Source organism: Struthio camelus, chromosome 2 (assembly GCF_040807025.1).
Source record: "Struthio camelus isolate bStrCam1 chromosome 2, bStrCam1.hap1, whole genome shotgun sequence".
Classification (NCBI taxonomy): Eukaryota; Metazoa; Chordata; class Aves; order Struthioniformes; family Struthionidae; genus Struthio; species Struthio camelus.
Genome location: NC_090943.1, coordinates 143,710,225 through 143,737,650, shown reverse-complemented (window position 1 = coordinate 143,737,650; position 27,426 = coordinate 143,710,225). Strand labels below are relative to the sequence as shown.

General features: G+C 38.3%; 1 protein-coding gene across 11 annotated transcripts in view; it reads left to right on the top strand.

Annotated features, from left to right (window-relative positions):
* Positions 1 to 27,426, top strand: part of OXR1 (oxidation resistance 1) — a 282,934-nt gene that overhangs the window by 21,409 nt on the left and 234,099 nt on the right. For all 11 annotated transcript variants that reach the window (XM_068932814.1, XM_068932821.1, XM_068932818.1 and 8 more), the window contains one exon: positions 20,153 to 20,233. In XM_068932814.1, coding sequence (XP_068788915.1) covers positions 20,153 to 20,233 — 81 coding nt within the window. The remainder of the gene's footprint in view (positions 1 to 20,152; positions 20,234 to 27,426) is intronic.

The window sequence follows — 27,426 nt, the reverse complement described above, 5'->3', positions numbered from 1 at the left end:
GAAGCAAATATGCTTTCAGTTGTAGCTACTGCTTCCCAGAAAGAGATGTTACAGGCTGACTGCAATACCGTACAGTAAGCAGTGGGCTGTAGGGTGACAGAAGGGGCAATCCAGGCAATCCACTTAGAGCATGTCTTGCTACAACTTTGCTGCGCTTAAGACCTGAGCCACTTGAAATGAAATTCATCGTGAAATCTTTTAAGCCATATGCCCCATTGCAGTGAAGCATTTTAAAACGTGGGTTCGGTGTCAGTTCATTCATTGGCGGGCAGCGGATATTTTAACTGTAGTGTGCACTGATGGTATATGTTCTTGATAACCTTTTGAATTCCGTTTTGCCACTGAGATACTATCTGATGTGTCCAGATGAGTTGTGATTTCTATATACTTGTGCTAAGCAATATTTCATACATTTTCCTGTAAATTCAGGAAATGTGCAGAGAGCTCTTACATTTGCACTGTTGAAAAAAGGGCACCATTTGTATTTTCGTAAATGAGATTCTTTAGCTATGTCAGAATGGTAAACAGAAACTCCACGTTAATCTTACTCAGTAAGGAGCTTTCAGGATTGCAAGTTAGCAGATTCATAATCTTACTGTTTGTAAACAGATACAATTGTTGACCTTGTTTATTGTGGATGTGCTTCTTCACTATAGCTTTAGAAGAGCATAATATATTTCTCCCCATTACTTAAATTATATGACTAAAAATGGGTGACACATCTTTCTGCCATATATTTCTCAAATAACTGCATTATCCTGTAGCTGTTATTATCCTAGTGCTGTTTTCATTTTCTTATGCAAGGCTTTTAATCCTGAGCAATCAGCATCCTTTAAGAATTAGAGCATCCAGTTTTTCACTTCAGTTATTTTTATGGGCACATAGTACACATATTTGTGCTGCTTAGAAACCACTATTTGAAGTAAATTGATTAAAAACCAGCTGTATTTAAGAGTTCCCTTCTTCAACCTGTTGTCTAATATTTTATATTCTTACTTTTATTATGCAAAATAAATTATATTCATCATTTAGCTAGGTGAGAGAAGGTGCACACAAAACTTAAAGTCTGCATCTTTAAAGTGCTGAATGTTAATTGGGTTACTGATTAGAAAGTGTATTGAGAGGCTATATGACTAATAAATTGCGTGAAAGCAAAACAGATCAGCAAGACTGAGGTGATATCAAGTAGATTTCTTTTCTAATGAGTACTTGGAAAAAATCAAAATGATTAATATTTTACACGCCGCAGCAGTTTTTTTTTTCTGTTCAATAGCTCATATCTTCCATTTTTCACACAGAAAACACAAAATAGAAGTTATTTAGGGGGAATATCTGTGACTTCTCAGCCTTTGAGAAAGATGAGATGCATCCTTCACTCACACACTTTTTCCCTTCTGTCATTAAGCTGGTCAAAGAAGTGACAGGTTGAGCAATACAGTTCCCATTTTTTCATGAAAATAGGGCCAGATTTCACAGACCACATCTTTTTGCATTTTCCTAGATCTGGTTTCATGCCTCATCAGTCTTGACTGTTCCTTGTGTCAACAGTGCTTCACTCCATCAGTGCAGTGATGGTATTACTGTTCGTTTTGTACTGGAAGCTAGATGGCTGGAGGGTTTTTCATATTTCATGCCCATTCAGGGTATCAGCACTTGATCTGTGTATTGTACTTGCAGAGAGAGGGGGTAGTGGTAGTGGTAACTACTGCTCTGTAGCAATTCATTTTCATTTTGCCTGGCCTTTTCACCTCATGATTTGAAAAATGTCAAATCCAGAAACAAGTAATCATTTACTGGGTATTATTCAGAATTGCTGGCTGCAGCCAACTCCCACTGCTAATAGAGAAGCAATCCACTTACACTTACTTTTTTAACCAAAAGTATACCTGATGCTGACCAAACAGCAGATGGTGAGGTAGCATATTTATCTGATCTGGTTTTAATTTTATATTAATTGATTTTTTTTTATTCTTACAAAGAGATTTTTGGCTAAAATAGATTTAATGTAGGGAATTAAGCATTTTAAAGAAAGAGGAAGAACATTTTCTTTCAACTTAGAGATTTTTGGAGTGGATAATTGGATACTCCCAACTTGTGTTTCATTTGCAGGTCTGCCCCCTCCCAGCCACACTCCAAGTCACTAGTAAATGGCATGCTCCAGTCTGAGTCTGCACCTTGAGTACGTTTTGCCATAATCCCACTACAGTTTCAGATATATCAAGCCTCCCTAACTCTTGCAGGAGCTGCCGTACTTCTTCACGGTTTCTGAGCTCCTGCATCTTCCTGATAAAGAGACTGGGTCCCGAGACTGGGGAGCGTTTCTCCACTGTGAAGGTGGTGTGTGGCGCTTTGTGAGCTGGCATATTGCTTCTTACTGAGAGGATTCATACTTAGTAAAACTTAATTGAATAACTGAAGATCTGTCCTCCACTTGCTTGCTGCCTTGGCCCCATGGATCTTGCATTCCTGAGAGCAGCGTAGCCCAGCTTCACCAGAAGAGCTGACTGAGTGTGAAACCGTGGAAGTAGGCATTATGGATCTTGCCTCAGATGCTGAATCACATCTTAGTCTATTGAAGTGAGTGGAATTACTTACAAAGTTGGGAGCTAATCAGTGAGATGAGTTTCAGAATCTGATTCAACATAGTCTGAAGAAGTCTGAAGGAGATATAGTGGGAAATAACGAAAACAAGCATCTTACAGACCGTGACCTTTTTACACACACACGAAAAGCCGTAGTATTTTTGATGGAAAAATTTCAGTTGGTTCCAGTTTGACTTAAAACATTTTACTAGTGCTCACTGTTCATAGAAAATCTTTGGATCTCAATGACCCATTTTTCATATGAAATCACTGGATGTTAACCTTTGTGTTGCCTGGTTTTGCAGCTAACTGTAATGACTATCATTGACTCTTCTAGTGCAACTTCTCCAGACATTTTAAATGAGTAAAAGTAAAGTACAAGTTCATTGCCAGTGCCAGTTACATAAGGGACTAGGAGATGGTCTACAACATGTAATGGCATAGTTGTTTCCTGGGTATACATATCCCACTTCCTGTTTTTGGAAAATTAATTGTCATAAATGGCAGAGTTGAGGAGAGATCTTTACAGGAGAGTTAAACAAGTGACCACATAAAAACACCTGAAGGAAAGAAATTGCTTTTGGTTAACTGAATGTGTGCAATAGAGAGTGAAAAAAGTTGACCAGTGTTCTGGTACACTAGAAAGAGAACCAAGACATTCTGGCTTTTTTTCCTTTCTGATGCCACTGTAAACTCTCACTTCTTATCAGCCCTCCCTAAAATGGAGCTCTGTTTTTTAGGCATTATCTTAGACATGATCGCGTTACTGCATGCTGCCTTCCCTGCTGAGAAACTATTATAACATAGTGGACAATAAAGACTACCCACTGTGATGAATGTTGGCCACCCAAGGGCAATGACATTCTTCCTTGACTTTGGTTCTGACTGACTGACTGTGCCACCCGGGAGACCTACAAGAAAGATGTTAATAATAAATTGATTCTCAGTATTGTATTTATTCTTGGCTGTTGAAATAAATAACAAATGTTAAATAAAGGAAAAATGTTATACTTTGTTGTTGTGTACAAGGAAACCAACTAAAAGAGTTCATTTTACTAACAAGCAAGAAGAAACTGGTTGCAAGTTATGACAAGCAGAGGAAAAATCTTTATTTATTCTTCCCTATGCAGCTTTGGTAATTTTTCGTATAGTTTGGAAAAAATGTATTTTAGCTTCTGACTTAGGTGTGGTTGCTCCAAGCTGCTCATAAATTTAAGTTGATAAAGACTTCTTATTGATCAGACTTTGATTTCTTCTCACAGGCAAAAAAAAACCCAGCAATACTGTAAAAATTTAGCTTCTCGTAGGAACATGCTTTTCACATACTTAGGTAATTTTATCAGTTCTTACTGACGTTGGAGTTTTGTTTTAAGCTCTTTATAACTGAAATTTTGTTTCTACTTTAGTTTGATGCTTGATTTTTATTTATTTCACATTTAGTTTTTGGTTTGACTTCTAGTTTTTCCTAGTGTCTTGAAAAATTACAGTGACACAAACTATAGCATCAATTTTTTAAAATTTTAAATTTTTTGCAAGGTTCTCTTGCTGTTATTTTCATTCTCTAGTTTTCAAATACTGATTTTTTTTTTGCAGTTATTTTTCTTGCCAAAAGAATGCCGATATCAAACGGTCTCTTGCAATAAAAAGAGAATGAATTGGGAATGGAAAAGTCCTAGGTCAGTTTGATGACTCCTACAGCAGTAATTTCGTGATCTTTGGTGCCAATGTTCTAGGCTTTTGTTGCAACAAAGCCAGAGTAAGGTTTTGCCTGCTTGCATTTCTGGGTATATCTGTAGGTTTGTAGAAACCTTCAGATTCTGCTGTGCAACAGACATATCTAAATACTCATGGTCTTGAAGACAAGCAGGATGGCATGTTTATTGCTTGTGTATTCCTTGCAAAACCTGTATTAATGACTGACTTCATTGAAGTTGCAGGCTCTTACAGGATTGACAGTGGCTCCGTGTTGTCAAAACAGAACGTTCCACAGCTCTGTAGAATGACGTAGCTTCTCTGTAACTAGAATCTGGAAAAAGTAATGGTTTCCAAAGATTCTCAAATAATTGTAATGAATTTTAATTTAGAGTAGTGTGCAGTAAGGCCAGGAAGATATACATGAGCAGTTTCACTTAAGCACATTGAGTAATTGTGTCAGCTTTTTAATTAGGTTTACCAGGAATTGCAAGTTGCCAGCATGTTGCCTGGTATGCCTGCTTGCTGTGGGCTATTGAGTCCCTGCAAACAGAGTTTCCTAGGCCCAGCTCCCACTGTTTCTTCTGCACTTTTATAGGAGATACTTTTAAATCTCTGGGCTCTCTGAAGCTGTCTTACCAAGCGAAGGTGACCCAGGAAAGTGAACGCCAAATTTATCATTTTACCTATACTTTCAACCAGCTCTAATCAATTTAACATGTTACCCAAAGTAAAGGCTTTTTCTCTTTGCAAAACCTGAAATACTTACACTATCCAAGAATTATTTTTCAGTTGTTCTAGTTCCTCTCATTTAGAATTCCTAGGATGTGCCAGAGCCATTAGATCCAAGGGTCTGACCTCTGTTGCGATATCCTCCCTCTGAAAAGTACCTTAGAAAAAAACAGTTGCTGGTCCTAGGTGTAAAGCAAGCTTGGGAGCCAATGACCTGGTCTTCAGTAGGGTGAGCTAGCATCTGGGCAGCCCTCTCCAAAACCCTACAGACCAATGTGTTTGGCATTTAGTATCTGGAAGCCAGAGGGCTGTCTTTTCCAGGTCACGATGCTGTGTTTGGTATTCATGAGTTACCAGCACGTGAAGAGGAAATAGAAAACTATGACTAATGACTCATGCAAAAACCATTTAACTTGGTAAATCTGAGTAGGAAGCTCTCGATTACCCATTCCAAATACTTTGAGAGGAACAATTGGCTTTACATGATTGAGGCAAGAAAGAGCTTTCCAAAGAGGTTAAATAAATGAGTTGAAATCTAAAGCTTAAGTTTTCTTTTCTTTAAAATTTATATGTGTTGATAATGCATCGTTCTGTCACAGTTTAGATTTTCAGAGAGCTAAACTAGAGATAAGCATGTAATAATCTAGCCTTACTATTTTGTTTTCCTGTTACATATAAGCCTGCTGATGGGCTTCAAAAAATGAAACTCCAATAGAATGACAATAGCAAAAAAAAAAAAAAAGCAGTTATTCATTCTTACAACATAGGGCAAATGCATTACTCACAGATGTTATTATAATTAAGGAATAAGAACTATAGGCTGTTAAATATTCTGCTTACTCATGTATTTGATTAAAAACATAATAAGGCATCTCAATAAGCTTGACTCACTTCATGCTTTCCTGGAGATTTCATTCCTCACAAAAAATAAGGTTTCTGAAGTATTTATTTTTTCCACAATCTCTTTTCAGCAGATCACTGCACTTCTATCTGTTGATGCAGTTCACTTTAAATACATATTACTTGTCTCTGTGCATCATCTACAGATAACATGTTGGTATTAGCAGCAGCTTTGAACTTCAGAGATGGTTGTTTGAATCTTAAAGGAAAATCTTTGGTCCTGGATATTCCTGTATTGATTCTACTGGAGATCAAGGTGATGGTGCATACTACAGTGAAGACTGTGCACGTTTGTAGAAGTAACTTCTGCATCCCATCATCTGACACTTCCTTGGAATCTCTACTCCAACTTCCCCCACTAAGCTTCCCAGGAGACATTATGAAAACTTCAAAGGGGTTAAAATAATTTCTTGTCTTTGGTTCTCACTGTAAATCTTGTACCTTTGGCAAAAAAAGTTTTCTGTCCTGCAGAGATTTTCTGATGTATAGCTGCCAAAAGACATCTCTATAACAAAAGTGTTATGCTTCAAAGAGGGTCAATTCTTTGTCAGATTTTGGTCAGTAAACTAATCAAATGCAAAGCTCCTTCCATGCGCTGTCTTTTTTTGAAGTGAAAAATTGTGAAGAGAAATCCTGAGATTTCCATGTTTAGTTTTCTGCTGGGAGGACTTAGATACCATGTAAAATTTTCTTGGAACATAGTTTCAAATGACTCAGTTTAGCTATACTAAAATAATTTGCTCTTGATTTTTCATTAATAGACTGTTTTATATGAAAGGCCTTAAGGGCTGTTGATTCCAACAGCGTATATGATCTGAGAGGTATGCTATGGTATCATATTAATACTCAGATTTAACTCATAGTGCCTAATCTATCATAATAAATAGTCACTAAGATGAACGCTAAAATTTCTCCGAACTTTTTATTAAAGCAAACTTTCACACTAGCAACTCTGTTCTCCCATCCTTTTTAGCTATAGACAAGTTTTTTTGTAACCTTCCTTCTGTTAACTGTCCTTTGGGAAATGAGGTAAAGTTCATTGGATAGGTTGAAGTGGTTACTGTTCTTGCTATTGTGTGAGTCAGATCCTGTCTCTGAAGAAAAAATGAGATGAATGCACAAAAATTGGGAAAGAACAGTACAAACTTTAATGCAAAGTCTGTTGCTTTTACTAATGCTTACAGTGCTGCTAGCGAAAGATAAATATGACAAAATTGAATGTTCTGAGACCTGGCAAACCTATATCAGCTTAGAACAGTGTAAGACCTTGCTTTTAGCTGTCTTTCTGGTCACAGGCCACAGCACTGTTCCAAAGTATGAGCTTTTGGGTGTCTAGCTCCAACTTTTTTTTTTTTTTTGAAGTAAACTGAAAGCTAGAAGAGATTAATTAAGAGAGAAAAGAAAAGGAGACATGTCAAGGAAATAAGTCTTACATTCTGTATGATTTTCAGAGCTTACCAGAAGCTGTAAGAGAGAGCAAAATCATCTCCGTCAATCTGTCTTTCTCTAACTTCGTTTATCCTAGCCACTCTTAACCTGAGGGTAGCAAAGATGTAGGAGTATTGCAATATATCCTGTACTTCTCTAAGACATTGATCGTGATGCTATGTAAAACGTGCTATATTCAGACTACCCATTCTAGCTTTAATGTCAAAGCAAGACCCTTCCACTGCACAGATGATTGATGGAATAGATACTTTGTAATTTTCATTATTAATCAAACCTTAAATCATATGAACTTAATGAGGTTCATGCTAAAATGTATGGGAAACTGACTGAAGCAATCTCAGGACTCATTAACAAATTCTTTTTGAGAATTGTGATATATTATTGAGTTTCCAGAATTTACAAAACACAAGACAGGGAATGATAAGCCATGTAGGACTCCTGGAAACAAGTATCTGAGACATGAATAACAAACTAAATGTGAGCTACTGATGTAGACTACTGAGGAACTAAAAAGGGAGCATCAAACGGGAATATAGATCCAGGGTTCCATATGTAAGATATTTAATTTATTCCTGTTTTACTCAGTTCTTCATGGAATACTGTCTCTGGTATTGCGCATCCGCATTTCAATACAGGAGGAAAGACAATCAGAGGTTTAGGAAACATGACCTATATGAAAGATCAAATTTTAAGGGCATGTTTGACCTAGGAAAGAGACACATGAGAAGAAATGAGAACAGTGCTCAAATGCGTGAAATGCTTTCGTAAGAAAAAGGGTAGAGAATTGTTCACTGTATCTGTTGGGAGAGAAAGAATAATAATGAGCTTGAGCTGTGGTAAAGACTATTTAGGCTGGGATCAGGAAAAAAACTAGCATTTAGGGTAGCAAAGCCCTATTACAGATTGCACAATCTCCATAATTTGAAGTTTTAAGATCAGATTATAGTTAAACAAATATATATTAGAAAAGACTTAAATGTGGCTGATTTTGCTTAGGGCAAAGAGTATAAGATAAGTAATCTTTCAATCACTTTTAGCCTTTTAGCCCTCTGCTGTTCACTGAGTTTTTGCACACCTGTGATCTACTGATTTTTGATTTAATGCTTCTCTATCAAACACAGACTTAACATAGGGTGATGGAGAAACTAAAACAGCTGGAAACCATTTCCAGACACAAGAAGGACAAGGTGACTGAGAGTAGTCGGCATGGATTTGCAAAGAGAAAACTGTGCCTAAGGAACCCGATAGCTTTCTACAGTGAAATGACTGGCTTGGTGGATGAGGGGAGAGCAGTAGATGTTGTTTACGTTGACTTTAGTAAAGCTTCTAACACCATCTCCCGGTAACATCCTCATAGGCAAGCTGACGAAGTACAGGCTGGAAGGGCAAAGTCCTGCACCTGGGGAAGAATAACCCCATGCACCACTACACGCTGGGGGCTGACTGGCTGGAAAGCAGCTTTGCAGAGAAGGCCCTGGGGTCCCGGTGGGAACCGAGTGGACCATGAGCCAGCAACGCACCCTCCCTGCAAAGGCGGCCAGTGGCATCCTGTGTTACATTAGGCAGAGCATTGCTGGCAGATCCAGGGCGGTGATCCTTCCCCTCCACCCAGCTCTGGTGAGGCCACACCTGGAGTGCGGCGCCCAGTGCTGGGCTCCCCCGCACACGAGAGACATGACAAATGGGATCGAGCAACTGGAGCATCACTCACATGAGGAGAGGCTCAGAGAGCTGGGGCTGCTTCGCCTGGAGAACAGGAGGCTTAGGCAGGATATGATCCACGTTGTGAATACTTGATGGGACAGCGTAAAGACGACGGAGCCAGACTCTTCTCCGTGGTGCCCAAAGACAGGACAAGAGGCAACGGGCACAAACTGAAACACAGGAAATTCCATCTGAACAAAGCAAGTGCTTCTTTACTGTGAGCGCGACTGAGCGCTGGAGCAGGTTGCCCAGGGAGGTTGTGGAGTCCCCATCCTTGGAGATATTCAAAAGCCATCAGGATGTGGTCCTGGGCAACGTGCTCTAAACCGATCCTGCCTGAGCAGGGGTGTTGGACCAGATATCTCCGGAGGTCTCGTCCAACCTCCACTATTCTGTGATAGTTGAGCCCAGTGTCTATGTGTCTTTTTAGTTTTGGGATATTCCTCTCTTTTTCTCTCTTTTTTTTTTTTTTTGACTTTATAAAGGAATTTAAATGGTGCTTTTAAGAATTTTGTCTTCTATGAGAATTGAGATTATTTTGTAACTCTTGCCAACTCATTATATATTCTTTTAAGCTTAGAAATAAAAAAAGAAAACAATAGAACTTGATCTGTTTATCTTTAGAAGTTAAAAGTCACAATATGACTGCATCTGGCATTCTTCAAAACACAACGAGGGAGAGAGCAGGTAATGGAGAATAACCCTTAAGAGTCACAATCCTGTATGATCCTTTTCTGTTATAATGAATTCTCCTTGATTTCAGCTATGCATGATGAGATGAGAGCTGCACACAGTATTTTCAAATTTTGTGCTAAGAAATGGAATACTTTAGCCATTTACGAAGATTGAAGTGTGACCTCTGGTGTAAGGAAACTTTTCGTCAGTTCTTGCCAAAAAGGATTTAAATTGACGCAGTTTAGGGTCTACAGCACTCTTAGTTCAGATTCCAGTTGAGGAATTGCTGTATAGTCAACTTTGTTCTTGAGAAAGAGCAGAATTGGAAAACATGGAAGAAATTGACACTAATATATATAAAATGTGAAATGGAAGTGAGATATTTTAAATGTGTTACATCAACTCTCATATGCCTGTTTATATCGACTGTTACGTGGCTCTTTCAAAAGGCAGGATTAAAAAAAAAAACCCAATACCATTCAATGAATAACAGTGGAACCACTACAGTGATTACCAATGAAAGGATTTTTTTTATGTTGATAATTCAGGAGTGAATAGTAGAAATGCTGGCCAATTAAGTAAGTCTTTTAATAAGTTAAGTTTCTGAAAAAAGATATTTGTAATACATTCAGGAAAATTTCCATTACCAGATCTTGGGCTGTATTCTTTAATAGACTACTGATGAAGCATACATACTCTTCACATTGTATTGAATAAATTTCATCCCCTTTTTATTTTCCTCCTTTTGAATATCACAGACGAGGTTGAGTGAAAGTGCTTGAATGTATCTATTTAATAAGAAATTAGTACATTAAATTACTATTTTATGTCCTTCTATATTGTCAAATGACATCTTTTCTCTAATTTTAGATAGATGTAATTATCACATGAACTGTAGTTAGAATGAAAATCTGTATCATATAATTCGTTAAAAAGTTGAAATAGGAAAAACTATATATTTTGAAGTTGAATCTGCTACTACTATCTTCTGCTGTGTCCGTGTTGGTGTGGTAGAAAGAAAATTGTAATGCCTCTTTTTGTTATGATAGCTAATGAAGTCATGTATGTGTTTGACATATTGTGCTTGAAATTTCGAGGTCGTTCTTTCTTGTACTTACGTTCTTCCTTATGTACTTACTGCTCCCTTTTGAATTAGTCCAGATGTCTACAGCTAAAATTTATCTCTATTTCTTCATCTTCCAAAAGTTTCTATTTTTATTTTGGCTGCCTAGAGATTCAGGTCTGTATAATTCTGTTCCCTGTTTCTTGGCAGCAGCTCATCAAGTTTAGCTGATTTTATTTTTTTCTGAGGAGAAAGGGCTTTTATCTCTTACAAAATATAATATTGGGAAATATTGAACTGAGCTTATAATACCACTGTAGTTCATGATAGTGAGAAAAAGTATAGGAAAGACAGTAGTTCATCTGCTTTGGTACCAGGAATTGTTTAATCTCTGCATCTCTTCATCTCTTACCTGTGGAATTACTTATCATTACTCCAGCCCTCTGCTCCTGCAACTTCTATAACTGTATTATATTTTATCTGTAGCCTAGCAAATGATGTATAGAGATCTGATACATAGTGTCTTAAATGGATTGCAGTCAGACAGAAGAAAGACTTTGTTTTCTAAACTTTTGATTTTATTAAATTATTCAAGTAGGATTTACAGTCTGAGAGATTACCTCTTTTCTGTGCTGATTAAGACCTTCCTTTCAGAATTTGAACCAAGTTGAAATAGGCTGCAAACATTTCTTAAAGGTTTTAAACTGTCTTTTGTGAAAATTTTGAAAATTATTACATAAATAGTATCTTTGGCATTAAAGCCTGTTTAAGAAAATACTACTCCAGAGTTCACAGCTCCTCTACTTGATCCAGTGCAACTATTTATTGTTTGAGCTGCACAGTAAATGACATGATTGAAATGGTCTGGGTTAGTAAGAAAGTTTCCAAAATAAATACTGTTTTTTAAAGGAGTCTGTTGTGTATATGTCGTTTTCTTAAAATCTGAGTCATTTCAGCTCTGTGGTTTATAATCAGTCCTATATGCTTTTTTATTGGTACAACTGAAAGGACAGCAAACTGAGGGACAGGAGTTAGAAGGTAGGATGGGCCTGAAGAGAATGAGACTTCTTTTGCTACTGGAGAAAATTTGTCATCAAAGTATGCCTAAAAGCAGCAGATTGCCTGCTGCAAATGATGTCAGTCTCTTCCGCTTAGAGGAACGTTAATTTCATCACCTTTTGTGTCTTTGTGGGAGATTCTTGATTTTGGTGGGGAGAAGAGGGATGGGTAAATATCACCATCTTCACATCTCTTGTAGGCTTTAAAACTCTTTGTAAATAAAGAAAAAATAAATTCTGGTCGGTCCTGGTTACTCCCTGTGAGAGTCTGCTCAGTGTGCGTGCTGTTTTCTGTTCATGTGCACATTCACTACTTAATTAATAATAAATAATTGATAGTCCAGCAATTGTGTCTAGAGAAGGAAAAGCAAGAGTTTTTTGTTGTATGTGGGTTTTTTTTTTTTGCCTCTAACATATTTCCTGGGAACTCAAATTTTAAGATGATCTAGATGAGGTAGAGGAATGTTCCTTTATCCTGAAGGATCTAATGAGGAATAAGTGGTAGAACACACCTATATCACAACTTTGTACATATTATATGGGTTTTGTGGCAGAAGCTACAAGTGAAACAGAGAAAGAAGTATATATGATATTATACAATATAGGAAAGGAAAAGAGAAAAAAAAGAAAGCAAATGGAAATGAAGGCTGTCCGGACGTTTTGGTGGTCATATTATTATTTTAAAGAATGAAATATGGGAGTTTAAAAACATAGATGGAGGAAAAATTATCTCTGAGGTCACCTGAGCTGTTGCTTTGATGAAGAGGCAAAGTGGTAATTCTTTTTTGTTATGTTTGTCCTAAGACCAGAAATATTTAACTTTATTTTGTCGGAACAGAAAATCACAGAAACTTTATAATTCAAGGGAAGAGCATACAACAGTCATGATTTAATTAATTTATAAAGAAAAACTAGAGGTATAAGAAGATTAAATTAACAGGATTACAAATGTAATCTTAACGGACAATAGTATTAGATCTTTGACAACTATATGGTTACTGTAAAAGACTGTTGACAAATGAAATAGTCACCACAAATATATGCATTTAAATTTATATATTTCTAAAATACTTTCCCCTCAGAGAACAGAAAAACTTATTAATGAAAAATACAGAATTAATATTTCTAAATGACCATAATGCTAGTGACTCTTACAGTTTACAGTAAACAAAATGAATTATTTTTGAACGCCTCATACTGAACTGACCTTTGATCAGCGACATTGAAGTTTTCATTTACATTTCAGATAAATCAATCTTTACATTAGCCTTTCATTTGTCTCCATTGCATAGGACTTCATTTTGTTGGCTCATTTATTTTCACATCATTTAGTTGCTTATGGAGCCACTAACTAGTTAGCTTCAAAAGCTGTCAAACTTAAACTTTAATTGTTTAATTGAATTTTAAAGTATACTTTCTTCAAGTGTTAAGATAATTAAAGAAAACAGGAAGAAAATCAAGCTAGGCTAGATGTTATATAGAGAATAAACAAACACCTTGCTTATTTGGGTAAGCTTTGAAGAAATAAACTATTTCTTTTCATTTTGAAGTATATAATTGACAGTGTTTCACAAAAGGTAAGGCCGTAAATAATCAATCTCACTGTTTGTATTTCTAGAGCATTACATTTATTCTGCTTAACCCTGTATGATCCTAGTGTCTTTGACTGGATATAAGTTGCATTTACTGAAGCACAGCACTTGCTCTAAAATAGCTTTTCATATTGCTTTGTTACTTATTTTTTTACAGTGTTGTGAAATACTCCAAAATTTAGATGGTGTTTTCTTTGCATTAGGTGGAATTACTCAAAAGGATCCAAATGTGTCTTAAATACTGTTCAGAAAAATCAATGTAATGTGGTTAGTGTGTGATCCTAAATCTTTGTAGTACAGGAAAGTCCTTGGGTAGTAATCTTTTGGATCGCCGCATCAACATGTGAGTATAAAGAACTTAGAGCAGTGTGTTTGTTAAATGGAATATGTGCACTTTGCTAGCTACTCCTGAAGTTTAAAAAATATGTAAGATCCTTAGGTTCTTTTTACGTTATTGGTAATTTTTTAAAGTAGTTTATGATTAGTGATATATAGCAGTAACTGATTTCTGTAATTAGAGAAATTTTATCTCCAATATTATAGGTACTGGAGTCATTCCCTTTCCATTTTTTAGGCTATTTAACTGCTAAAATTCTATGTAGCTACAAGATCCTTTTCTTTTATGTACAGTTCTGTTATTATAAAACAACAATTCTCAGGATCTTCCTTGGATTAAGTTGCTGTTTTGTGATGCAGATTTCCCTCTTCCTATGGAAAACAGTTTGTTCTGTTCTTATTTTTCAAAATTTACTGTGCACAGTAGCCTTCATTTTCACTGGTCTTGCCTGATGTGCTTATTACCTCCTCTTAGATTTCAATATCCTTCAACCCCTCTAAGTCATGTTTATGTTTTGATATATTTTATTCCTGCTTGTTGCTTTTAGTCCTGTAGATACTGGATCTGGTCTCTTCTGAGAGGAATTTAATATAATTTGTTTTTCTAATCTTTTTCAGAAATGAAATTGTTTTCTTTTCATGCCATTCCCTTAAAAAAAAAAGTCCGTAGTCATCCTGTCATCACACATGTACCCTCATCATATTTTAATTATCCCAGTGACTTCAACTGTCATTTTACATGCCGTTTCATTTTTTTCCTTCTTTATACACAGAAGCGTAGAATCACAGGGTAGGAGCATAGGATTAAGTTGGAGGGGACCTCAGGAAGTATCTAGTCCAGTCTGGGATCAGTCCGGGTTGCTCAAGGCTTTAGCCAGTTGGGTTTTTAAAAACTCCAGGGAAGGAAACTGCACAACCTCTCTAGGGCAACCTGTTCCAATGCTTGCATCTCCTCATATCTTTCTTTAAAAAGGGAGTCTTAAAAAGTGTCTCCTTATAGCCAGTTGGAGCCTTTCTTGTTTCAGTTTGTGTCTGTTGTCTCCCATCCTCCCACCACATATCTCTGTGAAGAGCCTGGCTCCATCTCCTTGATAACCTTCTTGTAGGTACTGAAAGATGCTGTTAGGCCCCCACAGCCATCCCATCTCCAGGCTGACCAAGCCAGCTCCCTCAGGCTTTCCTCACAGGGCAAGAACTCCAGCCCTGACCATCTTGGAGGAACTCACTCCAGTGTATCAATGTCTTTCTTGTACTGGGGGGCAGAAGTAGATGCAGGGTTCCAGAAATGGTCTGATGAGTGTTGAATAAAAGGGATAATCCCTTCCCTCAGTCTACTGCCTGTGCTGCTGTTAGCAGAGCCCAGGATGCTGTTGGCTACCTTTGCTGTCAGGGCACATGACTGGCTTCTGGCCAGCTTGCTGCCCACTAGGGCCCAGGGGTCTTCCCAGCCTGTCCCATTGCCAGAGGTTCTTCCTTTCCAGCTACAGGACTTTGCTTTTGTCCTTGCTGAATTTTGTAAGGTTCCTGTCAGACCACTCCTCCAGCCTGTCTAAGTCTGGATGGCAGCCCTGCCCTTGAGTTTATCAACTGGTCCTCCATAATTTGGGTGTCATCTGCACACTTGATGACAGTACAGTCCATTACCTCCTCCAGATCATTGATAAAGATCTTCTCTTGTATTTCTGTACCAACATTTGTATGTCATATTTATTGCTATCATACAAGCCTTTCTTAATGGAGAAGCTTTTTACTCTGATACTCTGTACTCAGATTTGCATGAGTTTGAATAATCAGTGCAAATCTCATAAAATTATCCTTAAATATATCTAGTGTAAATTAAAAGGTTTGCTAAGATTTTAGTGCCGGTTTTACTGAGTAAAATGGCATCTTTAAGATATATCATTTTAGAAGTCACATGGCTATTAAGAAACTTCTCATTTTGTAGGTCATAGTCTTCAGAATGTAACTCTTAGCAGATAAATGATATTTCTCATCTGTTGCAATTCAAAATGAGTCTCCTTACTTTGAACAGCCTTTCTTAGCTGTTTAATTTAAGCTGACTTTATTTTGAAGACAGCAAGGACAGTTCTCACCGGCTGTTCTGCCTCTTTCCTTTGTGGGCAGTCATCTCTGGCAGAAAGGGGTAACGTTCAGCTCCAAGGTGCTAGGTGTCACGCAGTTACCTTTGGTAAGCTGGTGGAACGCTCTGGGAAATGTTGTTATGCAAGGGAAAAAATGTCCAAAGTCTGCACTAATGTTTTATTTGGAATATCTGCTGACTGTATCAGTCCTGTTTTTAAAAAAAGATAGCTGTGCCTCAAGGAAAAGGAAGGTAATGCTGCCAGCAAAGATTCGGCCGAGTTAGGTGCCAACATATCCAGTACCCTGCTCTTGGCTTTTGCACCAGTCACCTTCAGGGGAGGATGGTTTAGCTACTTGGCAATTTTATATCTGTTGGTTTTCCTCAAATAACTTGTCCTGTTTTCTGAGAAATCACAGTACCTTGTATCATCACTAACATCATTATTATTTATATCCACAAAGAGCCAGGAAGCATCAGAGCCCTTCAGTTGAAGTGCTATATGAACATAAAGGCGGTCCTACCTCCTAACATAAGATGCTTAAAATATAAAAAATGCTTGTGAATGGTGCTATTTTGTGGAAATAGAGCTGTAGTGATAGTGATTGGAGGTCATGATTGAATCATCATTGAAGATGATGACTGAATGAACTGGAATAAAAATATTAAATGTGGCAAAATTCCACTGATGTTCCTGGGATAATGGACTGTGTTATTTACAAATGTGGGACCTGGACTTCTAGGTCACAGCCTAAATACTTTCAAAAGCTTAAACCAAGGAACCTGAACCTTGCTACTTCTAAGAGAAAAGGACCCCCGACTAAGATCTCTATAGTGCGTTTACAAATTTAGTTTTCACATTCTATAATTAACTGTCTAAATGACTTGAGATGATTATGTGTGTATATGTAAGGCAGGGCTGAGTTACAATCCTAAATCTCATCCATGCTGAGGGTGTATACTCAGTTTCTGAGCCATATATCTCTCACTATAGGCACAGCTTATGATTGTCTGGGTAACTAGGAGCCTAAATAGGGAACTGGAGTATGATTTCCCAAGACGTGTGGGGAATGTACATGCCCAAAATCCACTGGTCTTCAACAGGAGCTGGTCACTTAACTTATTTGGAGGCTTTTGAAATTCCCAGTCAAGATAGCTAACTTGAAACATGCATTTGTTATGCTCTTGGTATAAAGTGACTGATGTTAGTGAGTGGCAGGGAGAATGATTGCATGGGAAGGGAAATGTACTGTGGGCTGATGATATTTGTGCTGCTTGCCCAGCTGCAAGGCTCTGATTCTGGAACAAGAGAGCAAGGAAAGGAAGAGGGAGGTTCCCTTCGTCTCCTCTTTGTAGCTGTGAAGGAGCCACATGGATAAAAAAGAGGAAATTCTGCAACAGATAAATTGAGACAAAAATTGTCAAAATGTCACTGCCCAAACCCATAATGAAATATGGTGCTTTGGAAATACCACTTCCATGGCTGGAGAAAACAAGACATTTTTGCCTGACACGATGTGAAAATGTGAAGTTCCCTTAAGCATCTTAGAAATTTAGGATGGAGCTTGTAGCCAAAAATCCTCCTGTCAGTCAAATCATGTAATCACAGCTTCTTCCTGATGAACAAAACATTTATATTTAGATTGCACATTTACATAAAAAAAAATCAACTACACTAGGTTAGAATTATTTTTTTTTGTAAGCCACGTCTTTCTGCTTTGAATTGAACTTCTGGGAGTAGGACAAAAAGGTTTTAGTATTGTCAAAATTACGTGTTTTGAGGGCTGCGGGAGCGTGCAGTAGCTCCCTGACTCCCACTTAGCAGAAGCCAAGTGAACCACGGTTGTGAGGCGTTCTGGCAGGCATGTAGTCTCATGGAAAAGAACTTGGTGGGGCTACGGTGGGGGGAGCTTTGACCTGAAGCAGCTGGTGCCTGAGTGTGACTCCCAGTTGCTGCTCAGATGCTTAGGGAGGGCAGTGTCACAGAGCACTGTGAACAGGGGCTGCAAGAGGGACTCGGCGGTTTGCAGGGCAGTTAGCAGGGCAGTGTGCATGCTGGGTGCCCAGAGTGCTGCTGAGGCTGCTCCTTATGGTTGTCCTTCTCAGTTTGTGCAGCAGTTTCAGTCTCTGCTTTTGTCTGTGCTGGGAGCTTCTTCTGGCATCTTTAGATCTGGGCTCCTTCTGGGAAAGGCTAACTCCTGCTTTGGGAAGGTCGAGCTTGCAGACAGCGAGCTCGCAGACAGCAGCAGAGAGACATAGCTGCAGCTATGGCCTACAGCAGCAGCTAGCATGGCAGGGGCATGGAGGGGCCCAGCATCTCTGCTCAGGATTGCCTTGGGCTGCTTGGAGGTTGTGCAACAATGGTCTCATCACGCCACAGGGGATGTTCGGGCACCAACTGATGCTGATGTCCGTGGCACATTGGAGGCCTCGGCCCGTGTGGCACTCCAGGGGAGGACGCCACTGTCTTGGTGTGGAGCTGCAGAGCTCTTGAGGCTTCCCTGGTGCTGGGGCAGTGGGGGCCTCTCCTGCGGGAAGTGTGTGCTGACGTGATGCTAGCTGAACTGTGCACCATCAGGGAAAGTGAGGAGGAGATTGACAGGGTCCTTGCAGAAAATCTGCAAAGACAAAAGCGTGAGACACACAAAGTGAGGAGAGAGGGACGGCTGCAGACCATGACTGAACAGGTAGTAGAGGGTGGCTGTCAAGACAGAGGCGGTGGGAAGCTTGTGACTCCTGGAAGCAGAAGAAAGGTTCCTGCTCCACCGGTATACAAAGCATGAGGAATAAGCAGGACAAATCAGAAGTCTGTGCACAGCTGCAGAGCTGTGACTGTATTGGGATTATGGATACACGTGGAGTAGCTCTTAATTGCAATGCTGCCATGGATGGATACAGGCTCTTCAGGAAAGATGAGGTGGGCAAGCCAGGAGAAGGGGTTGTACTCTGTGTAAAGGAATGGCTCAAACGCAGGCTGAGCCCAAACACAAGAAGGAGGTACACAGAGGGTGAAAGTAGTGCAAGGCTACTTGGGAGGAGTACAGAGACATGTAGGAACAGGTAGGAATAGACTCAGGAAAGCCAAAGCTCAGCTGGAGCTGAAACTAGCAGAGGAGGTGAAAGGCAATAAGAAGGATTTTTGTAAGTACATCAGCAGCAAAAAGGAAGGCTAAGGACAGTGTGGGCCCATTGCTCAGTGTGGCAGGGGACCTAGTGACAAGCAACAAGGAAAAAAGGAAAAAAGGCTGAACTGCTCAATGCCTTTTTTGTCTCAGTTTTCACTGGAAGGGCTTGTCCTCAGGCCTGCCAGGTCCCTGGGCCTGCTGGCAGAGTCTGTGGAAGTAAAGCACTACTGACAGTAGAGGAAGTTAGAGTTAGGGATCGCTTAACCCACATGAACACACCTGGGACCAGATGGGATGCACTGGAGGGTGTTGAAGAAGCTGGTTGATGCCATTGCGAGGCTGCTCTCAGTAGAATAAGAGTCGATGGACACGTGTTGTAACATGGGAAATTCTGATTAGATATTGGGAAAAAATGGTTTCACCATGACAGTGCTCAAATGCTGGAACTGGCTTCCGAAGATTTGGAATCTCCATTCTTGGAGGTGTTCAGGACTCCACTGGACATGTCCCTGAGCAACCTGATCTACTTAGACCTACTTTGAGCTTGAAAGTTGGACTAGGCAGTTCCTTTCAATTTAAATTATTGTATTATTCTATAGTACTTTCATATTTTTATTTTAATAATAACATTGAAATTACTTTTTGTTCAAATAATATTTTTTTAGGTCCATACTCAGTAGGCCCAATCCAGGAAATTTCTGAGTGATATTAATGATTTCTTTCTGGAGTAATGTTTATTTACTAAGGTAGTCATTCAACAAAGTGTTTAAACACCAAAATGTAATTTAGATTTAAATTTATGTAGCTATGTTCAGAAGGGCAATTCAAGAGGATCCTGCTTAGGTGCTATGAGTACTTCACACAAGCACATAAATTTCCCTTTCAGAAACAGGGGCTTTTAGATGTTGCTCTACCAGATAGCACTATACTTAAGTCTTTTGTTGAATATCTGCCTAACAGCTTCAGGTTTAACCTCTACCAGTAGGAGTTGGTCTTAGATTTGTTAACCCTGTGTATCTTTATATTTATATTTATATGTAACACTGCTAGATTTTCTCTGAAGTGGCATTGGAAGATGCTTACTAACATACTTATTGTTTGGTATATTATCATCAAGATCCTCAGTTACTTAGTCTAAAAATCGCTCTCTTTCTTCTCATCTAGGTCAACAAAAACAGCCTGTGCAGATCACTATATTCATAAATGTGAAGCAAACCACTCCACCATCATGTTTGGCACTAAGAGGTCAGTTTTCATCTCTTTTGTTACGCTTTCATCTCCAAAAAACCGTATAGCTGTTATGACCCTAATCTGAAAACTTTATTTGTTCTAAATGTGCACAAATATACACGAGGTGGATATATTGTACAAGCCATCGCATCACACTGAGTCAGCTTACCAGTTATCAAGTGATAATCGGTCATGTGCTTCTGTACCTATGGGACTTGAACAGGAGATTCTGATTTCTCCACAAAATTAAGATACTGTAGACCATTCTTCCTCTTTGTTAACTCGCTAATTTTTATGCTTGTTGACAGGCATTTAGTTTTTTAGTACAAGCTTATTCCCATCCGCACTAGTCAAAGACTTCAACACATATGTCCTGGTAGCATGGGAGCTTACGAAACTTTTGGCCTGTGCAGAGGCAACCTTTAATGTTGCGCTTGTAGCAATAGCTCACCTTTTCTGAATTTCGGCAGAGAGGGGAGACTAGCTGTCTGGAGGGGCACCTCTCTGAGGGAGCATCTTACATGCCTGCAGGAATCCGTGGTGGCAATAGAATTAATAACAAGAAGCAGCTAGGTTTTCTAAGGCATCAGCTTCCACACCAGTTTTGCAACGCGTCAACGTGAGCTGTAGCCCCTTCTCACTCAGGGTGTGACCTATGGACTGACTGAGACGTCTGCTTCCCTTGAGGGCCTGCAAGTGTGCAAACTGCTACCTTGCACTGGAACAAATTCGGTGTGGTATTCTGTGTCTGTCTGAACTGGTACTGGCGTCTGATTCACCTTACCTTGAATACCATCATATTCAAATATAAATGCTCAAATGAGGTACATTTTTAGAGTAATTTTTCAGAGGAAGGAAACTTTGGTCTTATCTTTGGGTAAATACAGAATATGTTATTTTGGCAATATGAACGAGTTTAAGATTACTGTTGCTGAGGGTATAGTGAGGGAATTACAATCTTTGTGTTTGAAGATTTCTCCTTTTAATTGATCGCCTCTGTAGAATATTAACACTCAAGTTAACCAAAGGCATTCTGCTAAATGGAATAAATTGTATTATAGTTGAGTTAGGTTAACTATTTTTGCTACAATTTAATATTAGCCCAAAAGAACTCCATCTAGGTTGATTTCTTCCTCTCAGGATGGTCTGTTTGTCTTTTCTCAGCCTTATAAAAACAATGACAAAAAGTAGAGTTGTGTCTGATAGATTTCTTTTAGTAGCCTTGGAAATTGATTCTGTAAAGCCTTTTTCTCCTAGATTGAATTCTGGTTACTATGGAGATGGAAATTCCTCATATGGAATTTTTCAAAAAATGTAAAATTCTCTTGCACGTCTGCAAACAAGAGTTGTTATGAAAAAAGGTATATCTGGGGAACAGAAGTTCTCTGCTGCTCCTCTGTATTGGAAAGAGAAAATATAGCTATTTTCAGCTTTTAATTGTTATGTTTTGCTATTCCTCATTTTATTCAGACTGCTCTGAACAACATATGACAAATAAAGGGTTTCCTGCTTCTAGGAGGGAAAGAAGCAGAGTGGACTTCCATACAGTAGTCTCCTATATGTAAAGTGAGAAAATACATCATGTAATCTTGAGACTGGTACTATATTTTAATTAGGCAGGGATTGTCTGCTTGTCTGTTATTCCATTCTCACAAGCACAGAGCATTTTGAATTTAATTTTCACAGATGATTGTTAATTGTGAATATCAAAATCTTTCAATTGATCATTTTTAAAGGTTATAAGCTCTACAAATAGATTAGCTAAGGCCAGTGAGAATCTTTGAAAATCTTGATTTGAAATGTTAATTCTCTTCATAAAAAGAATTATTGTATTTACATGAAAATATCATGAGGAAGAAAGCTTTTTTCTATAGAAAAAGAAGATAGAAGGTCTATTTTTTTCTAAAATGAATTTTGAATTAGTTCTAATAATACATTGCCAGTTATAATAGCCACATAACATTTAACAAAATCACAGCACTCTAACTCCAAGATTAAATTATCTCTTGTCTCTAGATTGTCAGAAGCTACCAGGTGTATAGTGTCTCAGGTCCTTTTTTTATTTTTACCTTTTTTAAAATTTTACATGCAAAGTTTGTATTTAGCAGATAAACCCTGTTAAACTGATGGAGTAATGAAACTGATAAAAGTAACTGTCCTATCAGAACAGTTACGACAAAATTAGCATGTAAGTGTGGAAAATAATTTCTCAATTGCTTTATAAGAAGCTGCGTTGTCAACTTGAACTGACACTGCTTACAAAGAGGTGAATTTCTCTTTATTTCAAGTTGAGAGCTGATCCCATGCTTTTAAATAATCAACTATTGTGTTTTCCCTGTGTTGTCTTTTATTCTGCTCTCATCCTTTTCTCTACCATGTTAATTTTTCTTCAGTTAATTGAATCTACAGTAGACATCAGCATGGAAATAGCAAAGGTCAATATGTATACCAATGTGTTTCTGGTGTGATGCATTATTCATGTTGCGTACTCATTTCAGTCTTGAGGGAGCAATTGCCGATAGCATTCTTCTCCTGTGGAAGGGAAAATTATGTAAGCGGCTCTAGAAAGGCATTTTTACTTTGTAGGAACCTACTTTTTGTGGGGCAGAATGGAATTTGCTCTGCAAATAGATAAAGTCAGGCCCCAAATTAGCACTTCCTCAGGATTTCCAGTAGACTGTGGCTGACTGTTTATCTAACACTGGCATTGTGATGTTCAGGGGTACTCTAACCTTTGCTTATATACTTTCTTTAGTTTGAAACCTTACATTGTATAAGTAAGTCAATTAAATTATTTCTATGTGCTGGAGAGTATTTCTCCTGGATGGCACGCTCAGTTCTCTGTTTCTTGCCTAGCTTATATCAAGCACTTCAAGTGATGGCCTACATGACAAATCTAACACACCATGCCCAACTATTTTGTCCCTAAATAAGTTGAGCAGATTGAAGGAAGAAATTGTGAGAAATGCGAATTGAGAGGTATGAGTACCTTTGCTCAAGCATATATGTGATATGGCTCAATTTCTGGAGCTGCATCCATTTTCCTCCATTTCAAGAAGTTTACAACTTGGCATATGCTTGAATTGGGCTGATGGCAGAGGATACCACTTCTGTACTGTGAAGCACCCAAAGCCCCACTGATATTTCTGGCTAATTAGAAGTTAGCTGGCATACCAAGCTCTGGCTGAGTTGTGTCTTGCCATGACTGCGTGTCTTCTGTGTCCTCTTCCTTCCCCCCAGCTCCATTGATCTGAAGCTCAAAGAAGTCCATAGAGTGAAGGGAGGAGCTAGAGCCTGTTGTCAGTATGTAGATTGTTGAAGGCTAGTGTCATTTAGATGAAACTCAAGCTATGTATTTCCTTTCCAAAGAAAAGATAGAACAAAATGAACAAGAAGAGGGAAGGATGCTAATCTCCAGGCACGCTGATCACCCTGATGTGAAGTGAGGGTTTGTTTTTGTTGAGATCTTCTTTGTGAAAAGCTTTTTATTTGCAGGGGATGACTTTACCCTGAGGTGGCTGACAGTTAATGCCACAGGCAGCTCCCACTAGGTGTTGATGGCCGGTTTGGTGCTTCATGATGGACAGCCCAGTTTGTATGAACTGCAGCACTGAGAGCCCCTTGGCAAATGGTCCAAATGCTGCATAATATAGCAGTCATTCCTGGAGGCAGATATTTTTCTTTCCAAATCATATTGTGATCAGCCATTCAAGAAAGTTATTGTAAATTTTCTTAGACTAGGTCCTTCAGGAGCAATTTGAGTCCTATGATAAGTAGAAAAATGAACCTTTCTTCCTAAGTGTACGTATATTGGCAGATTTATGATCTTAGTAGCTGAACTGGGCAAGTAATGTGACTGGTTGGAGGGAGGATGAAGAGCTTTGGAAAGAAACATCAGCTTTTTAGTCATTCTCAGTCACTGATTTCCTATTCTTATGTCTGATTTTCTGATTAGAAAATCAAGGAAATAATGTTTCTTTATGAGTTCCTTGTATAAACATACTATAGGGTGTTCAAGATAATATAAGCCTAGTTGCTTCTTTTGCTTCTTTCCCTTTGGCTGTACAGCTAATTATTCTGCCCTGTCCAAAGATGAGCTGCAGAAAGGCTATGATTTCACATGGTTTCTAAATTTCTATTCATATCTTTATTGGCATTAGGCCTGGATCATTCCTGTATTATATTCTGATACCTCTGCCAGATTCCAAAGCATGGCCAATAGATGTCCAGCAAACTCTGTTCTATTACTGAAGACTAAGACCATGTGACATAGACAATTCTTTTTTTCCTTTTTTTTTTAAGTTACCAAAATAATTATCTAGTTTGGCCTAAATTCACGTGGTGCTCACTTTGCCCTTTCTTCTGCTTTTCAATAGAAAGTGACACTACTTGAATAGAGCTATAACATGCTTTGTCTCTTCTACTCTATTATGCAATTAACTTTGTTATTACTGAACTTTGTTACAGTAGTGAATTGCAAAATAGTATCTATTGACATGGACTCTTTTCAAGTTTACTACCATTTCCCAAATATGAACCTCAAATATCTTCTGATATTTTATTACTTCTGGGCCTGCAGGCTGAATAATGCAAAATGTTATGGTAGCTGTGGGACTTTCTTTCTAATTTAACAAGAATAGACACAATGTAGCATAAAGATGTATATAAGGCAACAGAATGTGAGACATCCTATACTGACTATCTCTTGGTTTTGAAGGTTTGTTTCTCTTCTGCACATCTGGTCATATTATCTAGCCTGTGTCATGCTTAAGGAGAGCCCAGATGTAGTAACAGACCGCATAACTCATAACATGGGGTAACCTAAGCCTTCAGTTCATCCTCAGTCTCTCTTTTGCATCCTTCTAACATGGAGTGTGACTCTGTCTTCTCATAACCCAACACTTCTCTCAACAGCATTTGTTCTAGCTGTAGGAAAGCAAGAAGAGGAGATGGAGCATAGTGCATGGACATGATTATGAGTGATCGCTTGCTGACATCAGTTAGCAGCAGGGGAAGATCTTTCTTCTTCTCTCTAAATGTTCGCACTCTCTCAGTGCTAATTGATCCAGGATGCAAGGGGCCAAGTTCTCTGCGTTTCTTGACAGCTTTGTATATTTGTAACTTCAGATCTTATCCATACAGCAGAACTTTCCTGTGGATGGACCATTTATGTTTATTCAGTGTTTCTCTTCTCAAGTCATGTATCTATCTGTCTGCTTAGTTTTCCTCTCATGAAAAGGATTTTTTCATTTGATCTGATCTTTGCCACACATTCTACTTTCTCTGATCTTTTCTCACTCAGTTTCCTACTTTCTGTCTGTACCGTATCTGCACGCCTGCTGTGCATCTTCTTCCTCTTGCACTCAGTTAACCTCCTTGGATTCAGTTCACCTAAAATCTTCCCGACCCCCTTGGGGCCAAGTTGGTCCAGGACTCTGTACTCACCCTCTGTAATGTAGTAGCTACCTTAAACATGCAGTTCTTGAAAACTTGTTCTGTTACGTTCCTTGAGTCTTACTTCTCTTATCACATCTCCTACTGGAGGGAAGGGTGAGATTACAGAAAGTTTTGATCTTTCTGCATCTGATAATAATGAAACTAAGACCCAAAGTGGCAATATTAAACTAATAAAGTAAGAGGATGTCAACAATTTGATATGCCATGGATCCACAAAAAGTACGCTGAAGAACTTACAGGAGATAACTGTAAAAATCCCAGTGTTCATACTTCGAACCCAAAGGCTTAAGCCCCAGTAATGTGATTGCAAGTTACAATTGTACAACAAAATATAGAAAATATGTATTCTTAATTTACCAGTCCATCTAAGTAAAGCTTTTGCTTCCTATACATGCAAATAAAATAACAGAAAAAGCCAGCAGTTTTTTTTAAATTTCTGTTAAGCAACTGCATCAGTAATACATATGAATATTTAAATATAATCTATGTTTATACAAATAAAAACATAAAAAGTTTAATTTTCTGTTTAAATTAATCTGAAGTGATCAACTTTTTCTCAATTATTTTTTGAAGAAGAGGACTATTTTGCAGGAAGGCTCCCCCTGCCTTATGTGGAGCCTTTCAAAGGCATGGGTTTCATGAGTTAAACAACCTAACTGGCATGTATGTTCAAATCATTTTGTCAGAGAAAGTCACTTCCTCCATTTCTACATCAACTTTATGCTGTAGCCGTAATATTCAGAATTATTTACTTCTCCTATTGTGTTTCTTTGCTATGTCATGGAGTTTCTGAAAGAGGGTCTAATTATTTCCTGCAGATTACAGGATTGCACTTGCACTTAAATAATAAACTTTAGTACTAGTTGAAGCTTCAAAAGTGGCTGGCACTTGAAATTACAAAGTGGGTCTAGCATCTCAGTAACTGGATAGTTTTTCATTTTTTGTTTTTCTTTGAATTGGAGCATTTCTGAAGTCAGTGGAGGTCTTCTCTTTACGAGTCAGAATTTCACCTTAAGTTTCTAACAAATGCTTCATAACTTCAGTGACATGTTATCAGTGACCATAATCTCCTGGCCAAATCAGTGGTTTTCGATCATGTTTCTGATGCTGCTGGAGTGAGTGGACATCCTTGCCCTCCTAAAACAATTATGCAGAGTCATCTGAAGGTTTTTTGATGCTTTAATGGAATTTTTGTGAAAGAAACACATGGGTCATTTTGCACGTGAACAGTAGCATACGATTCTCTGCTTGTGTGTGTATTTTTTACTGACGTATTGGTATTTTAGGATTAAATCGTGGTCTTGTTTGTGACAAGCTTAATAGGACTAAGATTTTGCCATTATATACTACCTTTGCGATTGATGCATACATATATGTAGACTGTTTAATACCATGGCTGTATCCTTTACCAAGTGTGTGTATGATGGGGGAAAAGTTTGTTTTTTCCTTGCAAGAATTGCAGTTTGGAGAAAAACATGTTAAGGCAAGATTGAAGGCCTACCCTGTGGTGCAATAAAATTAGTTGAAAGTGAAAGTACTCATTCCACGTTTCAGTTATTTCTTCTTGCATAGGAAAGCATGAACATATTTCCCAAATAAGGATGACCTTTTTACTCATGCTCAAATTTTGTGCTGAACTTGGACCTCAGTGCCCTGAAGATATTTCCACATGTCGATGTGTTTCCAGTCTTAATAAAACTGTTCCTAGTGGATTTTAGCTGTAAAAATAACTTTGTAAGATTTATCTCATT